Source organism: Cyprinodon variegatus, unplaced genomic scaffold (assembly GCF_000732505.1).
Source record: "Cyprinodon variegatus isolate N-32 unplaced genomic scaffold, C_variegatus-1.0 Scaffold14, whole genome shotgun sequence".
In the NCBI taxonomy this organism is placed as follows: Eukaryota; Metazoa; Chordata; class Actinopteri; order Cyprinodontiformes; family Cyprinodontidae; genus Cyprinodon; species Cyprinodon variegatus.
The window spans coordinates 488,980-509,527 of record NW_015150467.1 but is presented as its reverse complement, the minus strand read 5'-3'; the positions used below and the strand labels follow the sequence as shown (position 1 = coordinate 509,527).

At 36.0% G+C, this 20,548-nt stretch overlaps 1 protein-coding gene across 15 annotated transcripts in view; it reads right to left on the bottom strand.

Annotated features, from left to right (window-relative positions):
• Nucleotides 1-20,548, bottom strand: part of ncam1 (neural cell adhesion molecule 1) — a 114,486-nt gene that overhangs the window by 51,727 nt on the left and 42,211 nt on the right. For all 15 annotated transcript variants that reach the window (XM_015383574.1, XM_015383565.1, XM_015383547.1 and 12 more), the window contains exons 2-3: nucleotides 2,986-3,060; nucleotides 2,000-2,209 (exon numbers count right to left, since the gene is read on the bottom strand). In XM_015383574.1, the coding sequence (XP_015239060.1) occupies nucleotides 2,000-2,209; nucleotides 2,986-3,060 (285 nt within the window). The remainder of the gene's footprint in view (nucleotides 1-1,999; nucleotides 2,210-2,985; nucleotides 3,061-20,548) is intronic.

The window sequence follows — 20,548 nt, the reverse complement described above, 5'->3', positions numbered from 1 at the left end:
ATTAAGATTAGCTCCAAATAAATTCAGCATTTGTATGATTTTTTTTCCTTTTCATCTCTTCTTACCTCCATTTTGAACCAATAAACTTATTTTCATACCCTTATGCACTCAAGAACTCATAGTTTCCTGTAGCTTAGTATTCTCTAAATTTGGAGACATTTTTATTCAGCCATCGATGTCACATTTAAACACTCAGCGCTTCTATACTATTCATCTAAAAGCGACAATTAATGTGAGTGGAAAGAATAAAAAAATAAAATAAAATAAATAAAAATAAGAATGAAATGTTTCATAATATAATAGAGTCAAAAGCCATAGTAAAATCGATTAAAAAAAACATATTTTCTTCCAATAAAGTATAAGCTGAATAGTGGCATGAAGAAATTGCTTTTTCCTTCTTCTTCTTATTTTTGCTTATTATAGTTTTTTGGTGAGCTAGAAAAAATTGCCTAATAAGCCAAATTAAAGCATATAGCCTTGTATATGGCTCCGCTAAACTCCAAAATTTGATTTCAAAACAACAAAAATCAAACAGGTATGAAACGATACAGGGGTAAAATGGACAATTCCTTATTCTAAATCTATTTTCATTATCTAAGTTTATCAAATAAGCAAAGGATTACAAAACAACAGCTCATTAAGCTGATTTTTGCTCTGCTGCCTTTTACCTTTTCAAAACACCACAACATTTATGTCCCTTCATATTTTCTTTACAGCCTGCTGACCAATACTGTGGAATGCCTTTAAAAAATCCTATGTTCACTATTGCAGATGCAGTGACAGCAATGTAACAAAACTGTAATAAGATTATACAGTGGTAGCCATTCCAAATTTGCCAAATTCCCTTGATGGGCCCTTGGCTGGTCCCCTACAATTCCTTTTTGAACATCAATCTTTGTACTAAAATATTCTGTCATGATTTGTGGACATTCAGATATTAAGAGAAGCCCAATCTCCTGGTCAGACCCTGTAATTCAGTGAAAGGGTGGGGTCAGAGTAAAAAAATATGCACGCCCAGGAGGACTGGGTCATTTCCAATGGCTGGAAGTTGGACGGGATTTTGCTGGGATTTGCAGGGAAGTGGGCTGCCACTAGGCTGGCGTTTGAATGGGAATGGCCATTTTTAATTGCTGCTACTGTAAGTAACATCACGACATTTTTGAGGAATTTCTTTAAGGTTAGAGATGCTTTGTAAGAATGTGTCAATATAATATGTATTACTATTATTATATATTGATGTTAACATACAAACTACAAATGCTCCTCGTTTTAACTCAGGCAGAATATGGTCACACTTGACAGATTCTTGATGGTGTTCAAGACCTAAGCTCAGTTAACTTATGTCCTTTTATTTTTTAAGTGTAACAGTGTGCTCTATCTGCATTTTGCTACCCCTAGTGCTGTTCTTTAACTTGAACATAAGCCCTGCCTCACACTAGCAAATGTTAATTCATGTGCTAAAGTAGTGTGAAAAATTGGAGCAAGTCTTAGATTATACTTAATTTCAATCAGTTATATTTTTCTTAATAAAATCTAAACATCCGATATTGCTCTGACAGCAAAAAAGCCAAAAAAAGCATTTATGAAGTTGCAGTCTTTATATTATGAAATACCAGACTGCCTACTGTAAATGCTTTACATCTATATGTTATCTATAATGAAGATCTAAAGCAGCCAGAGGACAGAAAAAAGTTGTGTTTATAAACTGGTTTTATTCATATGGACATTTGTTGATGTTAAGCATTCAAGTAAAATAAAACCCATTTCTCAGTGGAACCGCACAACACACAGGTTCATTAAACATCCCTTTAATGGTCTTCCAACACTTTACTGAACTAATGAAAAACCCTTGAAAATAAAAAAGTAATGTGTTGCATTTCAGCAGTCAATAGCATATCATGACTTCCACAAACAAGGATTTTTGTCCTTGCATGTTCATATCACTCATTAATTTTAAAGGCTGCCATGCAGCAGAGGGAAAGAGGTAAAAAAAACTTACGGAAGATTTTTACTGTGATGGTTGCCTCTGCTTGCTGGTCTCCGTTGGTAGCGACACACTTGTACATCCCGGCACTATCAGTCTTAGCTTTATAAAATGTGAGGGTGGAAGATGACTCATCGTTGCGGGTTACAGTCAAGTCTGGTCTATTGGGGTCTATCCGATCCCCGCTTGGGCCATACCAGTCCAAATGTTTGGCAACGCCTACAACTAAGAACACATAGAGCAGAGCAGAAGCTAAGCAAACAGGCATCTGCAGAGGGCTCGCCCCTACAGTAAGCAGAGAAATAGAAGCCAGCCAGCAGATGAAATACTGAATGTAGGTGTATTGTACTTTCTAAATTTTACCTCGAATTTAATAAGGAGTTGAATGACAAGATCACTTGTTTATATGGCAGAATCGAATAAAATGCCTTGCAAAACTATTCTTAATCTTGAACCCTTTCACCTTTTATCACATTTCAGCAACACTTTAAATGTATTTTATTTGTATTTTTTATTACATGTTTATCCATAACTTTTGACTGTGCAGTAATTCAAACTGCATGTTTTTCAGGGTATGTCTGCCCTTTGCCAAATCACCCAACCACAGTCAGACTGAATAAAAAGTATCAGTAAAAATAGATTAACTTCTTTTACTACATCAGGTTATGTATTTTTGGGGGGGCAAGACGTTGAGTAGGTCATTCTAACACAAAGCATAACAGTGCTTTCTCAATATTCTCATAGACATTTTATTTAATTTATTTTTTGGCATGTGTCAGATTTCAAAGTGCTTTAAGATAACAGATTTTTTTTTTTTTTTTTTTAGAAAAAGCACAGATCACTACAGCCCTTTAGTCTTTAAAACTACACAGCCAAGGTAAAATGAATGTGTAAAATAAGGGATTCTATGTTGAGTAACAAAACCAAAGCATACTAAACAGGTTTGTTACCTATTTAAATGGTTAATTTTCACATGGAAACAAACAGAAACTCTGACTTACCATCACACATGAAGAATTTGGACTCTCCAAGGCTGATCTCACCAAGAACAGGTGTGATCTGAACTTCCAGTGAAACTGCAAATTGAAAGAAAATGATACAATTACAGACTGATTATGAACTAAGTACAAAAAGGTGCATACACTTCTTAGTACTTTGGGACATAAGTAACATAAAGGAATACAATTAACTTCATTATTTAAGGACTAATTAGTCCTATACATAGTGACATAATAATTTTCAATATCTACTGAAAAAAAGAAACAACTGAATACCTTCCAAAGCCAAGATTTTAAAATTAAAATATTCTTCTACTGTCAACAAGAACAATTGCACTTTTTAATTTTGTATAATTGTAGAAGCTTTCTTATAAACAAACTAACAATTGGAAACTACACATGTTTTACTTCATTTTAAATAGCCTTTTTTTTGAGGCAACCATCTTAAAGTCATCTGGCAGAAAATAGAGTTCAGAGGAAGAAGAGAAGACAAGCAGCAAAGTTAAATGCCATCAAGTGACAGATGAATTGAGGACCAACGCGTCAGTAATTTACCCTTGTGTCATTGTAGCACCCATTTTACCTTTTTTTAAGATTAATTTACTTAATAAAGTGGAGAAAAGAAAAGAAAAAGTCTGTTATGATTAAAGGACCATAGCTCCCCATTCCCAGTGGAAAGTTATGGTTTTTGCCCAACAGGTAGAAATCTTTACATAGGCGGAACTGCATACATATTTTGTATTTTTGCCAGACAGAAAAGGCCAATGAGTACAAATCTATAGAAACCAAAGACCATGCACATAAATAACAGCCAATTCTGGCTCCTGCAGGCCTGCTACAGAAACAAGAGGAACAATCCCTTCCTTGCTATCGCCCACAGTCTTGTCCTCTCAAGAAAAATAACAAGTTATCATAGCAATTAATCAGCTCCTGACACACAGAATGAACTGGTGCAGCTGGGGAAGAACTGCAGCTTTGTCACAGAGTGTCAAAAGAAAAGAAATGTTTAGCAGCTTTAACATATTTAGTCACTTGCAAACAAATATACTTTTATTTAGAAATAAGTAAAAGTATCTATTATTCAGGTGAACTGTAGCAGAAAAAAACTGTTTATCAACTAGAAGTAATGGAATAATTGTGCTAGATTTTTACACTATACAAACTCCAGTATTTATTATTTCAACAATAAGTTATGTGTTTAGTATTAAACTGAAAAACTTGTCTCCATCATATTCTTCATATATTTGCTTGGCCAAATTATGTGTAATGTAATGTAACCCTGCACCTCCACTTCATGCTGCTGGGCACTGCTGTCAGCTGGCTTTAAATAGTCTCCTAAACATTCCCTTGTTAGAAAGAATAACATATGACACTGTCTGAAAAATGGGAAAAGTCATGGAGGGCAAATTACCAAACACATTCCTTCAAATTAAGCAGCGCTATATTAAAACTGCAGTTAGTAAATTATGAGTAATATGTCTGCAGGCTGGTTACCAGAGCAAACAGGATGACTTATTGGGCAGATAAAGTAATTTTCTTTGATTTGTTTTAGCTTTAAAGAGAAGAATGACAAAAACTTTTTATTATTGCACAATTCCCACTAGGAAAATACTGTGAAGTGTATTCATTTGATCTATTTACTTTGGTTTTCCTCCTTGGTTTTGAAAACAAAAACAACAGAAAAATGTTTTTCAAATGTAAAAATAAATATTTTGTAAAATTATACCAAAAATAGAGACAATTGCTGAACCATTTTCGAATAAACTGAGCATCCAATTGCCTCAAATTCCCTGTAGGTCCATTTGTGGTTGCCATAATCTGGCTGACTGAGCACCACAAGCAGCTACAATTTTAATTTTTGTATTTCTTAAAAACAAAATACAATACAATATTATGGGTTTTAGTCACAATGCAACAGTTTCACGATGGCCAATGTCAATCATGGCAAGTTAAGTCAAATGAAGTCCTGACTCATAAAGCAAAATAGGACATGGAGTACAACAACTTTTCTTTCTGAACCCGTCCCCAAATTAAATTTAAGTGAAGGAAATTATGCATTGCAATAAACTAAAAGAGATAAAATACAATCTCATTTAAGTGACAAAAAATCCACCTCTAAATTATTATTATTTTAGTGATATACCTTTCCAGTTTATTTTCCCCCCAATAACTGAGCCGTAACCCTAACGACCCACTTTGGGAACCACAGATTTAAAATATAACAATCCCTTTATCCTTTATTTTCTGATCTGTAAAATATAGTATCCTCAAGTTTCCTAAGTATACTCAACCTAACAAGGTGCATTTTATTCAAACCCTCACATGTCCATAAATTAGTTTTAAGTGAGGCATTCAAATTTTCCAGCACACTGAAATGTTAAAAAGGATAGCAATAATCAATGAATCTGCTTATCATTTTTAAACAACACACTGACAAAAACACCTTAACTTAGTGCAACATTCATGTACTGGAAAAAAGATTACTTAATTTAGAGCATAGAAAATCTGAGTGTTTGACAAAACAGAAACGATAAAACATGTGTCGCACTTAAACAGTGTGCTGCAAATTATAGGCCTGAAGCCATAAAACTTATCACTACAACTGCTTTACATTCTATGACTGAATTAAAATAACAGTGGTTTACTAGCGACCATTTCCACTTTAATCTATAACAGACAGCAATTTAAAGCAAGACCTATAGCTAAGAATTGACTTGAGGCAGATGAGCACTTGTGCTTTCACCCCGCCAGTAGACAGAGAGCAACCTTTGAAGGTGATAGGGAAACGTCCAGGTTCAGATGGATTCCCAAACGAATGGTCTGTCAAGCAGAATCGACCAATGGTCACTAAAATGCAGGGACCTTACCATGGCTGCAGGTGGATCAGAGCAACTTGTCACTGGGTCCCTATGATACCAGACTGCCTGCTGGTACCTATAAGAGGTACCAGCAGGCAACATACTCTCGCTCTCTTGGTGAGACCTTGAGCAAAAGTGAGTTATGTAGACTATTAACACTAAAGGCCAAGTCCCTTTTGACAAGCGTAGAGAATTTCCTCTCCTATCGACTAATGTTTGGTTTTGTTACATGGATTGGACGTCTTAAGTATAGAAAGCAAGAAATGCTGGCAATTTAACTTTTTTTTTTTATTCAATAAACAGGGGCTTGTAGTGTGTGAGAAAGCTGTACACAACCACACAAGAGTCTGGCACCTCCTCATGCTGGTCACCAGCTTTGTCACAAACTGCGGGGATACAGCATCACTTCCCTCAACAAGTATAAAATAACGACCCCCTTTCAGATTATAGACCAGCATCAGGTATTGCAGGCTAAGAAAGAACCTAAACGACTGCCCATTCCTAAGGTGCAAACCCGTTCGTCCGGTTCAATTTGCATGTTTTCTAAGCCAAAACAAGGCTTTCTTTTTGGTCCACTCTATAAAGCTTCTAACGTAACGCTATTTCTGACATTTTGAATTGGAAAAAGCTTCCTGGATGGAAAGCAAAACGTCTTCAAACTTGGAAACAAAGTCCAGTGGATTGGTTTTTTTTACCTTTTCCCTCAACAAGCTTTCCTAGAAAATCAGCCATCTTGGTTGGGTTGGTACTCTGCAAAGAATCCCAGGGCCAAGCTAATCCCAAAACCGCTTAATGGGGTTAAGTTCAAGACTGCTGACAGCCCATTTCTCAGCTCCCAAATCATGGTGGTAGTCTCTAACAAACACTTCTCAGTGAGGACGAGAGTTGTCATCTAGGAGGAGAGTGTTCTGGCATCTCATTAAGGACACTTCAGACTGTAGGAAAGGTATGATGGAAAATTTCAGAGGTAACGTGTACCTGGTTTCAGCCTTATTGCAGCATAGAAACTATTAAACAGATAACACATAAAAGTTGACATGTGAATTGTTTAGAATCTCACATTTTTTCTTTCAGATCCCCTGAATAATTTAATTTTACAGTATGTCATAAATTCATACAAGACTAAGCGAGGCTTTAAATCTTTTCAACTGTCTCACCAGACTGCTCTTTCCATTAAAAGCAACAATGCAAAACCATCACTAGACTATATTCATACAAGCTGACAGAGGGAGGAGGGTTCCACAGGGACTTTCCAACACATGAACTCTATATCCTTTTCCCACTCAATCACTAAATGTTTTTCTCTTTATGGAGCTGAGTGCTTTAAAACAATAGCATCACACCTGCAGTCTGAGAGTCCATCCAATTAAATCAGTGTTAGTCAACCACTAATTGGCTCTCTCCTAAATGAAGGTAGAGCAGGATTTCCTCTTCTCTAAGACCTATGGAGGTTTTCTAATTGCCCTCCACCAAACAGCTCACCTTTCCAACATTAAAGAGAACTGTACAAGATCCTGCAGCTCAAGTCTTGTTAAAGGCCAGAGACTCATTCAAATGATGGGGTGGCCAAATTACAAAAAGCCATTGTGAGGTCTGGAAATTCAATCTGCATGTGAACTTGTGGTAGGCAATCTGTTTGAAACACAACACTTGCACACTCTTCCGTTTTAAAGCTACCACTACTGACAACTAATAGCACCAAGCCGAGAGGAATATAATTAGTTATCTACAAATGAAGTAGCTTGCTGAAAAAGTTTAGGTCCTGGTAGTCATGTAATATATATTAAACTAATGCCTAAACCAATTTGGGTAGTAATCATAATGTACCATTTAAGCTATACTTTGTGACAACATGAGATCCCTCAACACAATATTGTCTTTCATTAGATAATATTGTTAGAAAAAAAAAACAATAAGCTCCTGGGATGAAGAGTAAAATATCACTGCACAACGAGATACACATATTCACATATAAAAAGGCAAATCCATTATAATGAAGCAATGTAAGAAATGTTACAGTGGACTTTTTACAGATTCATGTTGAACAACAATGTGAGAGTATTTTAAAAATATTATGTGGTAACAATACCAGGGATTAGGTTAGGGTTATGTTAAGATTAAGGATTTGGTTAGGGTTAGATAGTATTTCTAACTAGAAGTAAAATTAATTTCTTTTTCTCCTTTAATATTATGTAGGATCCCTGAACAAAGCAGTTTTGGCGTAAACAATTACTATGACCCTACTTTGAAACATTTTGGGTGTGTTGAGAATTAATGGAGGTAAATCCAGCTGTTTAGAGCTTTATCTTGCTGTAGATAAAATTATGGCTCCTTCTCTGCAAGATCGGGCTGGGTTTATGACTGATAAGAAATCTTTCAAATTAATTTGTTTTTAATTTCTATTCTTTATTTGTATACAACCTCAACTTGTATTTGTAACTGTTAGCAGTTCCTTAGGCACTTGCCTAAGGCTTACACTTGAGATAAAAAGAAACATCTCAAATCATGAAGCTGACACCACCATGTTTTGCTATAGTTCTGGTATCCTTAGATGACATATTAGGTCTCCAGTAGGTAAACATTTAATATTCACAGGATTTCCATATTTTTTCAAAGTGGAAATTGAAAAAGGAACTCTTCAGTCTAAGGTTTAAGCAACTTGCAGTTTTTGTTAAAAAAAAAAAAAAGAAAGAAATTGGAAAGGGCTTGAAAATGAGGAACAGTGAACGTAGCCTGAAGAGCATAAGAAGGCACCATGTCAGACTAATTGGCAAACCTAACCTTCAGCTCATAAAACTTACATACAAAACTAGAATAACAAACTCAAACGTATGTTAGGCATCCAAGCTGCTAAGGCCTTTAACTGAAGAGAGCTGAGAGACCGAAAGAAAAATAAACAATTCAAGCGGAAAAACAGTGACCTAGATATGGGAGAACATGTAATCTCTCTGCAATTAAACTGGGCATTTCTTCCACAATTTTCAAAAGAATCCTTAAGAGTCCCCATCGAAAAACCATCAGCATTGTAGATATAAGTCAATAAACCAAAGCTGCTACAAAGAAATGCGTCATAAGAAAAAAATAAGGTATTCAAAATGGTTTGTCTAAAAATTAGATTTTCTTCATTAGTAAGGGTTAATAAAAAATCTGAACATTTAGGGAAAAATAAAATCAACTTGGCATAACTGATTTAAAAATTACCAAAGATGAGTTCGGAATACATTTGGAATCTGACAGTAGCCCAAACACAGATTTAGCTTGCAGTGCCAACCACAAATCCGAGCTGCAAATTAAAAGTCTTAATTACAAGAAATAAGCTTGGTAATCATGGAACAAAGCGAAATGATCGTCCAATAATGCACACCACCATGGTAAGAAAAAACACAGGAAATCTGGTTGTTTTTCTGCCTTCAAAACAGAAAAAAAATTAGACTGCAATCTGTTAATGTGGCTCACACATTGGGTAGTTGACTTTAAATTCACCAGTCGGTGTAGCTGTGGGCAATGTCATGTTTGGATACAGGCTGATTCTAACTTTAAGAGACAGCTTGCATTGTCAATAATTCAAGTATCTGGAGGTCAACAAACAAAAGCTTGGGGATCTGCAGTCTTAGTAAAAAAGCTTAATTAATCATAGAGTGTGGTGAATTAACATCCTTACACTGGATAATGTATATCTTTCCAGCTATTTAACTGATAATACTGTATATTTTAAATAAAATGTACTGTTTTCAAATCATTGCCTTACAACACGCTATGAGCAATTTGATTACAATTCCTACTCCACTGTAAGCTTTTTATGTGTGCCCTTTTTATAGACTCAAGTCATTCTTTTTTTAGCATAGCTACGAGGCTTTGTACTACAGTTTCATACCAGTGCATGCACATGTGCTTGCACAGGCATGGAAGTGTTAGTCTTTGGCATAAACGTGGTGATGGAAGGAGAATAATACCATGAATGAAAGTGATGTACACTGATGTCCTTTGGCTAAAGGAATCACCAAGTACAGCTGCTGCACCTTAAATCAGTCTTGTGTAGCCTAAAACCACCTTTTCTGGATCTTCACTGCAAGTGCTAAACAGAAAAATGCTGGTATTTCAGAAGTAAGTGATAAGATATAAAAGGAACAAATAGTATATAGGCAAAAATTTATGCAGAGCCTAGCTTTTTCCTCTGGCCTGTGGTTATCTAAGAACACCTCACATGCTGCAGACTACACTTTGGGGTGTTGCAGTAAGCCTCAGCCCAAGAAGCGATTCAGCTCACTTGCTATGTGGGATTATGCTTATTATCTATTCTGACAGTGTAAAACACATGCATAAACATTCATAACTACTTAGAGTTTCAGCCTGCCATGTTGACAGTCACAGTATAAACCCAAGCTTCAAATTCTGGGGTTAAAAAAGCAGAAGATTTATGATACATATTTCACATAAACATTAGGCCACTGAAACTGAGAGTAAGTGAGCAACTAAGGGTAACCGCATATAAATATTTCACACCAGATAACAGTTGTATATAAAATTCTTGCAGCATGGAGTAAGTCACCATAGCTATCATGCAAAAACAACCCACTGCCTAATACTATTTCTTTGCTGTGCAAAAACAGCTTAGAACCACTGGGGCACAGAAGGAGGGCCTATGAGAATGTTTAGTGTCTCTGGCAACAGAATTTTTCAGATCCTCTAGGTTATAGGTGGAGCTACTGTTGATCAGGCTTTCGGCACATCCAACAGATGCTCAATCAGACTGTAATCTTTGGAATCTGAAGTCTGAGTCAGTGCTTGTAGCTCTTAGTCGAGCTTTTGCATTGTTGTTTTTTTTTTGCTGTTGTTTTGTGTTAATGCCTGTTTATCTTCATGTTTGTGATTGATAAGATGCTTTGTCCACAAAAATGATAAGGAATATGGGCAAATGTCATGTTAAAAGTTTGAAAAGTTTTTTTGCAATGTAAATAGTGTCAAATCACATGTGAGCACAGCGAGTGCTGAGTGCATGAGCATAAGACAAAAGAAAATGGCAAACAAAGGCAGTATTTCCAATTGGAGAAGCTTTCTTAAGAGATTATCAAGCAAAAGAGAGTACTATGATCCAAAAAGAACACATTTCTCATTGGGTTGTTCTCGTTGCCTATTCTTTCTTTGCTTAGTTGCAGGAGAGTATTGTGAATGGTCAGTTTTTGACAATCACGTTCTTGTTAAACTGAAAGGCACGGGAGTCTGTAGTGATTGCAGTCTCTACCCCTACTTATTCCTTCCACCTAAACTTTTTTTTTTTCTTTTTTTACTTTGAGATTAAATGATTAATCCAATGAATCTGGTAAATCAATTAAGATAAAAATCAACTAATTAATCAAATAAATAATCCTTCAATGCAGTACAGACTAAAATAATATATTTTCTAAAAGAACATCAAAGAAATATGTACATTCACAATATAAAAATTTTCTTTTTACCATTACAAACCTTTGTCGATAAATACTGTGCTGTAATTGCTGTAATTTATATACAACTACAATGTATTGACAGAACTGACAGACAAACCCAGCCTATTTGAGGAGGCACAGGACACGAACTGTAATTTGTCTAGCCGTTTATTTGATTTATTGTTGACACAGACATGCAAGGATACGTAGAAATGATTCAAAACTGAAAAATTAGGCTTCAAAACCAGGGACAAAATGTCTGCTGGTCAACAACAAAAATGTCAAACCACCATTTGAATCCATTCATCCAGATGGCTTAAAATCATACATTGTTTGTGGACATTGTGTGTACATTTGACAAGAGTAATTGCTTTTATCTTCTAATCTTAAATTGCACAGACACATGTTGTGGAAACATGAGATTATCCAAGCACTCCTTTGATGACTCAATCAGTGAGGCTTATTAAAGATCTTGCAAGATGAGAGCATGGCTTCCATCAAGGTCAGAATGTAGCTCTGAATCAAAGACCTACCACTATAATAATATATCCTCATGGACAACAGGAAGTCATTTACCTCACAATCTGTGGGAATATTCAGTCAGTAAATTTTGGTGAAAACAAACTTCACTGCCATATAATCTCTAACAGAAACTACTGCTGCTTTTTTATGTCCCTAATCCATCCATCCATCCATCCATCCATCCATCCATCCATCCATCCATCCATCCATCCATCCATCCATCCATCCATCCATCCATCCATCTTCTCCAGCTAATTCCTTGTCAGGGTCTAGGTGTGGCCGTTGCCTACCTCCGACAGTCTATGGGTGAGAGGCAGAGTACACCCTGGACAGGTCGCCAGTGTGTTGCGGGGTAACACAGAGACACACAATAACGCTTCCACACATCCACACCTAAGGACAATTTAGAGAAGTCGATTAACCTAACAGTCATGTTTTTCGACTATAGGAGGAAGCCAGAGTACCTGGCATGAGAACCCACATATGCATGTGGAGAACATGCAAATTCCATGCATGCATTGGATCAATTCCCAGGAATCGATTCAAGAACCTTGAAATTCAAGTGTGACGCTGCATCTTGTTTTTAATGTTGTAGCTCTACTTACCTCTCTAACCCGCATATGCCTCCTTAGCCTAATTTTGTTTGTGTTTACCTTTCATGAGCTGTATGCAAATTTGCTGTTTTAGTTAGCGATCTGAGGGCTATTCCGTCACAGTGCCACCATAGGGGCCAGCATATGTACTGTTTCTTTTTTGTTGCTGCATACATTTGTGTGAATGCATCTTTTTTTTTTTAAGCTGTTTATGAAAAGATACAGCGCTCAATAGTGAACAGATAGAATTACATTTAACAGCTATCTATAAAATTGCATTACACAGCTAATGTCCTTGTATTGATTTCAATTCTTTTGAAATGTAACATTATATATTTGACTATACTGTCACTTGGTGAACTGGATATTCTAAGTGACCATCTTCAGCACCTATCTTAAATAAGGTATCTTTAAATCTGTATTGAGACAGTAGTTTAATCATATTTAAAACATACTTATACAAGTTTTTTCTTTCATTCTTTTTTTAAACATCCCATTATCCAATCACTTTCAAATGGGAAAAAAAATTATTGGAAAGCCTTTTTTTTTTAATTGCTCAAGAGGTTAGTAAATCCATTTGGTAAAAGCATTACACAACAGCATTACATTTCACTATTATATAAATAAGGTGCCTCATATATTTAAGCAGCAATTAACATTCTTTAAAAGTCCAACTAGCTTTGTGGAACCCTCATATGCATGCAAATTGTTCTTTAAAAACCAGTTTCCATCCTGGTGAAGCAGAGGCCAGCTCATAAATTCTGTGATTTGGTACACAAAAATACTTTACACGTTCTTCTTTGTTAACATTATAAAGAAAGTAGAAATCAATAGCTTTGAATTTAGTAAACACTCACCATTAAGTTCCCACTAACCAATTCTATATAAAATACTTGGACTCTCTTCTTTTAAGGAAGAAGTAAATATTTGCTTGCTGCTCATGTCTCTAAACCACAGTTAAACTCAATTGTACTTGTTGCTATGGAAACGTCTTTCCCCACTCCCCTCTTCCCCTTATTTTGACATCACTGCTTTCTCTCCTCTGCTCACCCCCTCTCTCTTCAATGCTTGATTGGGTGCAGCAGTGCAGCCTGAGAGGAGTGCCTATTTACATTGAAGAGCCTGTCAAAACATTCCCAATGGTTTTAACAGATCAAAATGACCTATAGATGGTATGACATTGCATCTTCTGCACTGGTAAATCCAGTGCAAGCAGGAAAAACCTTTTAACTAACTATTCTCAACAGCACCTGAGTTTTGATAAGCATGATGTTGAGAAATACTTTTTGATGCAAAACACGTACCTCCCTTTATATAGCTCAAGGCTAAGGCATTGGTATCATTATGGCTTTAGGCATGTGGAGCATTTCATCTTTACATTCATATATCTTTTAAACAAAATGCAATTTCATATAGCCATTATTAGCATCAGAGGAAATTATACCAATGAAGGAGGAGGTATTGGTGCTCTGACTCTTAAGGATCCTAAGATCTGCTAAATTCTACATTTCAATCTTAATCCTGAATGATAGGAGGATTTTTAAAGAAGCTAAAATTCAAATTGTGTTCTGAAATCCCTTTTTATAAATCTTAGCAATAGTATTCTGCTATCAGTCATAATTTATTTAAAGAGACCGATACATTCATTGAACTTGGAACACTGATCTTACAAAGTGATATAGAAATGCAGCAAACGTTATACTGTAATAAGAGGCTGTAGCCACAACAGGCGGCTGCCTCACTGGAAAGAATGAATATTTGAAAACCATGGAGCAAGTAAGAAAATGTATATATTTCATCCCTTTGTCATCAGGCGTGAGGATATATTATGTCCCTGTTTAGGTGTTTTCTGTCACCTTGGAATTATAGATATCTACCAAAAAAAACCCTCTAAAATCTTCTTTAGGTTTCATGCTCCGGGAGGATTATCTTATTTATTTGTTGTCACTCATGCTGATCATCCTGATGCGCTCATCTAACACCATTCCTTGCTAGTTTCTCCTTTGCTGCGCATGCACACTTAGGGCCTCATCTTCAAAGATTCCAAGAAGTGCTAAATTGCATGTGCAACGTTTTTTCTTGCATGTTCAATAAGTTAGAGTGTTGCAGCATATCTGTTAACATGGCCAACAAAAAAGATAAAGTAGATGCCATTAGATTTCTTCTTTGTCAAAGGAGGAAATTTTATTTTCAAATATCAGGTTCTGTACTGTAACTATTTAATATAATTCTATAGCTCTACACTGCACCACTTTTTAAAATTGTAAAATTCTTTGGTGGGTTTTCAGTTTTTGCAGTTCTTGAACCTTAGACCTCTCTACGGTAAAAACCTACACATTAATGCAGCACTTAAATGTTCTTATTTAAAAGGTTTTGCAGTAATAGATAATGTATGAAACTGGTGGGCAGTAAAGGAGAAAGAGATGGTGGTGATTTTTTGTTCTGGCCATCTGCATAACAAGGTTTGAATTAAGAAGTCCCACAGGCAACAAAATGACGGGTCTATTACAAATCTATACTCTGATTCTGTGGTGTTTATGTAAGAAAAAAAACAAAAACTAATGGAAGTAGTCGGGACTCCAGCAAGCGTTCAGTTAGCCCAGTAGTTGGTTATCACAGAGACTTTGGAAGCAGGTGGGTTGAGAGTCATTGCTAACAAAGACATACAGTAGCAGAATTGTTCAGTTTAGGGCTGCAACTAACAATTATTTTTACCAATCTGTTGTTATTTTTATTTTTCAATTAATAATTGGATACCCAAAGGTTTTCTAAAGAAGACTTTTTATAAAATTAAACCAGGTAAAACAAACTTTTCGACTTGAGGAGTTCTTGATAGAGAATATTGAGAGACGAAAAAGATTTTTTATATGAGATGCAAAATGGTTTTTACAATCTTGGTATAATTACTGCTCTAAATGGGTCATTCTGTCAGCTAAAGGCATGTTTTTAAGAGTCTCTTGAGTTAATGATTAATCGATTACTATTTCAATATCAATTAATCACAATTAATCTGATTGTTTCTGCCCTATTTCAGTTTACTGTGACAAATTTAACCCTTAATATTATAGAAGCCTCCTGTAATACAACAAATAACTCTGGAAAATGTATTATTTGTCCATGAATAAAAGCAACTGACTTTAGATTTACCACATTGTGATAACTTGCATCCCTAATCTTAAGTGAGATGAGTGATCCTCCCCTTCTAATTTAGATTTTCAAAATCTGCAGAAAGATACTACCTTATGATATCCTTCAAGAGATTTTGTTATCTTTTAATTTTGCTCTTTAGATAAAACACTTCCCTTTTTATGTTAATTATTTTTAAGAGACTTAAACTATTTGCCAGGATGTAACATGAAAAGCAGAATTAGTTATACCAGCACGTCAGATGTGCTGTTGTTTCCGTAACAACAATTCAAAACAGCAGGTGTTATTATGGAAAAAAAACAATACTGATACACAGCAGGGGTTTCACTACAAGGAGCCATCCAGGAATTTCTATTCTTAATACACCAAGTTAACTGCTCACTCTTGGCTTATTCATATCACTGATAACAAAAAGATTTCTGGGCGGGTTTTTTTCTCTCATTTGTTGTAGTGGTTTATTAAAAGGGAATCTCTTGGTATTTTAGGGTATTTCAAAATACAATACATCTGCATAACTGCAAATAATCCCCTACATCTTGACTTTCAAACAATTATGCCAGCTGCAAGAATTTGACAGTCCTCTGAATTAGAATTACTGCACCGGTGCTTCAAATCAAACCAGTCATGGAGTTCATCTGTCCGTGAATGTGTGGGTTTTAGAGGTACCCAGGTTTGAGAAAATTGATTGATGCATAAATCAATTATTGAATTTTGCATAGCAAAACTTCCATCTCATCCACAAAATCCCAAGTCTGGTGTTATGTATTGCTTTCCTTAAAAAGGTTTTGCTCTCTAATCATCATGCATTACTTCTACTCACAAACTAAATTCAATTAGAAGTGTTTTTCAGTTCAGTTTATCCAGCTGTGCATGAACAAGCTCCAAGACATTTTCTTTCAAACTAATTTTTGCCAGCTACTGAAAGCAACACAAGTTGCATAAAGGATTTTTAGCAACACTGGACCTACAAAATCTAAATCTACGTATGAAAACTTAAACTGCAGTCAAAATATGAGTTAGCGTGATCGGTCTGTAATGGCTATATGCCTCTGTGAACTGGATTTCTCCTCTTTTCTGTGCCGTAGATAAACTGCGAATCAACGAGCTTCGCTACACTCCACTTCAACGGCCAGCAGAATTTGCCCTCGTTCAGGCAATTTAGTGTGAGTGCCCCTCAGCATCTGCCTCAGCTGTCCGCCACACAACAAAAGCCCACAGAGGCAGAGAGCTGAGCGTCTGTGACCCATCATGCCATGCTGTGTACTCCTGTAATGAGTCACTGTTTAGTCAGTAGAAAACAAGGCTAGAATAAAATACAGACATTGTGTTCCAATAACACTTCAATTACATGGGAGCGATGGTTCCTAAAGGAAAAAAAATGTGGCTTGTAATGTTGCATGAAACCCTAATAAAAATGAATAAATCTCATTTATGAACGTAACAAGTTTTTAGTCAATGCTTTCAGCTCAGACTTGCTACTCCAGAAAGTTTTATACAATTACTATGCAATTTAAAAATGCATTAAAAGGTAAAAGTAACAGATGTTACATTGGGAATGCTGAAAATAGGCATTTGTGCATTAAGAAATTGGGCCCTGACACATAATATGGCATAACAAAGCCCCAAATATCAATACAAGTTTATAATGTTAAGATTTATATACCAATGTTTAACATAACAGTGAGAGTAGCTGGGAAACCTAACCAACTGGCACCCCGTACAGAGATTTAGGAGCTCACTATTTGGGGCTCAATCTACCAGTATGTCATCAGTAGCAAAAAACGGATTGTGACAAAAACATTTATTTGAAAACACAAAGTTCTGGCAGCATTTATCTAGAAGTTATTTCAGCACCAATGTTGGCAATGTCTGTTTTAACCCTCAAATGCTATGAGTACATCAAAAGAATTTTATGTACAAAAAACATAAAATTCTCTTTCACCTAAGACTACATATGTAATGGTTTTTAAATATTTATTTGATCAACTGTATGCACAAAAACAGCAGCATGTGCCTTGATAGACCTTACTCAATCTAACATGTGTTGTGTAGTGTCCTATTTCCTCAAGCCCCATTTGGTTGTTACCTTAAATCCAATAATAGTGGGACACATTTTTTTCGACATAAATTATTTTTATTAATTCATTTTTTTGGGGGGGGGGGTCTCCTCTGAGCTAATCCAAGTTCCCTGTGTTGTTGAATATTTTTTACATGACTATTAATATATTCTAAAAAAAATAATTTTTTATGTTTTTGTTGTTGACCCTGAAATTTTGTGTGATCTTGTCCCTCTCATTGGAAACCCCTTTACATCGGTTTCTTACCAGTGTTACTCTTACAACTCCCAAGGCCTTAAATGGGGTGTTAACTGTTGAATCTTTGCACAATTAGTGACTCTATGATGTTGTGTGCCTCGAACGCCGTTTGCCTTCAAATAAACTTATCATGCATAACTTCTACTCACAGACTACATTCACTAAGCAAAGATTAATGTTCTTATTTTGTTTAAACAGTGTTTTAATCCTTGACAATTAAAACTTTTGCAGCCAACAGCTGCATACATGATGACATCTTTTTTCTGTGATGCACTAACTAAGCCAAACAAAAAGTTGACATATTCCCATTTAAAATGTTTTTGACAAGAAAACTGTACAATTTATGACATCTGTAAGTGATTTCCACAAAATACCATTCTAGACTCTATGGAATCCCCCATAAAGGAAGTGCATGGTTCAGGATATCACTTATCTGATTTGATGTTACAGTACAGAACGGTTCATTGTGATTGAGTTGAGTTTGTACTTGAGAATTTTTTTAACATTTCATGTCTCTATTTGATTATCTATGCCTTTAAAAACAAAATAACATTAGATGCATCAAGACTTTGATTGCATCTTATTTTTTTTAGTTTCTTTTTTTTTTATTAAGGCTCCAGGAGAGATATAAAATCTGTGCAAAGACTATGAGGACTTTCTTACCCTGTCATAAAAAGGAAAGCATAATCAGCATTATCAGTGGAATGGAAAGATTCTCGGAGGCTGACTTCTAGGGAGTGTATGAAAATTTTGCTGTTTTTTTTTTTTTTTTTTTAATCCTGGATAAAAAACACCAAAAAGTATAGTGAGTCTATGTAGCGTGAACAATGACTGAAATGTTAACATCCCTGTGACACAATGAATCACCACAGTCTGTCACTCCTACACACAAAAAGGTTATTTTTCCAGATTAATCACTACAGTGGTTCTCCAGTGACTTCCCTGTTAGCAATAGTCACGACACGCTCTCATGAAACCTGCAGAGCCCCTGTTTGTTATATGCGAAAAAGCAATTAAGATTAAGCAGGTTGTGATGCAACTCATTGGTCCAATTTTCAAACATTTATAATAATTACTTTAACACCAATGAGGCAAAAATGAAGAAAACAACTCAGATAGGCTGGGAGGATGGAGCCAAAATGACCAGTCAGCCACAAGATGCCTGAGACTGCACAGAGAGCTGAAGCCTGGCACATGCACACAGCTCTCTCTGTGTGTCCATTCATAAGGCAGACACGCTGAGACGAGCCGGATAAGCCTGCCTGTGACTCCACCAGGAAGAGGATCAATAGGAGGGAATGCACCATTTCGGATATAGACAAACTGAGTAAGGACAGGGCAGACCTTGAGTACTCATTATGCTGTGCAGGGTGAGCAGAGTGTGTGCTGCCACTTCTAGAATTATATAGAAACATGGGGAGACAATATAAACCCCTTAGGGATTAGGACACTGCATTGTAGATTTAAGTACTAATAAGAACCAAAACTGGCATATGTCTGTCTACATCAAAGCTGAAAAGCCGAAGAGAATTGTCTAAGCAGGCTGACAGAAGGAAGAGAATGCAGGTGCCAGGGGCCCGAGCCTCTCCAGTAACCAAATAAACACTGAACAATGTTTGCCACGGCGGTCTCTTATGCCTCCCTTGCTGGCATGGAAACTGTTGGCTACATCTAAGCATTTGGACATCACCACCAGAAGTCAATCACAATCTGACGCCCCACCTCCCATGCTAACAGTATCTACACTACTTGCCAAGTATGTATCAAATGCCTGTAAAAAATAAGGATGAGCCTCTACAGAGGCCAAAAAAGATGATGCCTTAGTGAGTCTTTTCCTGTCCTCTGATTATTACGCCTCTGTTCACAGTGTGTCTACCCATAAGCTGATCAAACAGGTTGTTGCCAAAGAGTAATTGCTATTGTCACTTGAAAGTTAAACTGAATGCCATTACAACACAGTTTTAAAGGCAAATATACTTTGAGGATGTGTGTTAGAGGACGTTTTCTCATTTTGTCATGTTACAACTAGTGACTTGGATTTTAAAGCATTTTTTGAAAGAACAACACAACATTGTGCATCTTGATTGACAAAAATACTAGCAGTTTCAATTGTTCTTTAAAGTTAAGTGGGAAAGAGCTGTCCTGTATTTCTCTTTCTCAAATACACACACACAAAAACACAGCCAGAGTCAATGGTTTTTAACTTTTAAAGCGAATAAATCTTAGGCAAATGGTGGTCTGTCAGATTGAAATCTGACTAAAAAGCGACATTTTCAAGTGTTGCAACAAATTACCAATGCATTTTATTTAACAAGCCTTTGACTTGAACACATGATCATTCTTTGATGTAAATTATTGCACTCTGGCTAAAGCTTTACTTTAGGTGTGTTTTTGCACACCTAAAGTAAAGTTGTTGTTTACTGTATGTGTATTTTTGCAGTTTCTAACTTGTTTTTTTATTACCGTATTTTCACGACCATAAGGCGCACCGTACTAAAAGGCGCACTCTCAGTTATGTGTGCCATTTCTGTATTTAACACACACATAAGGCGCAACGGACTATAGGGCGCGTTTTTTATATACAGGTACATGTCCTTTACTACCTTTAAATACCTCTACTGAGTATTTAAAAATACAGCGGGAGCAAAACTGAATATGACTGTGCTATATTCATGTATTTATTACAAAGTATTAATCAAACCTGG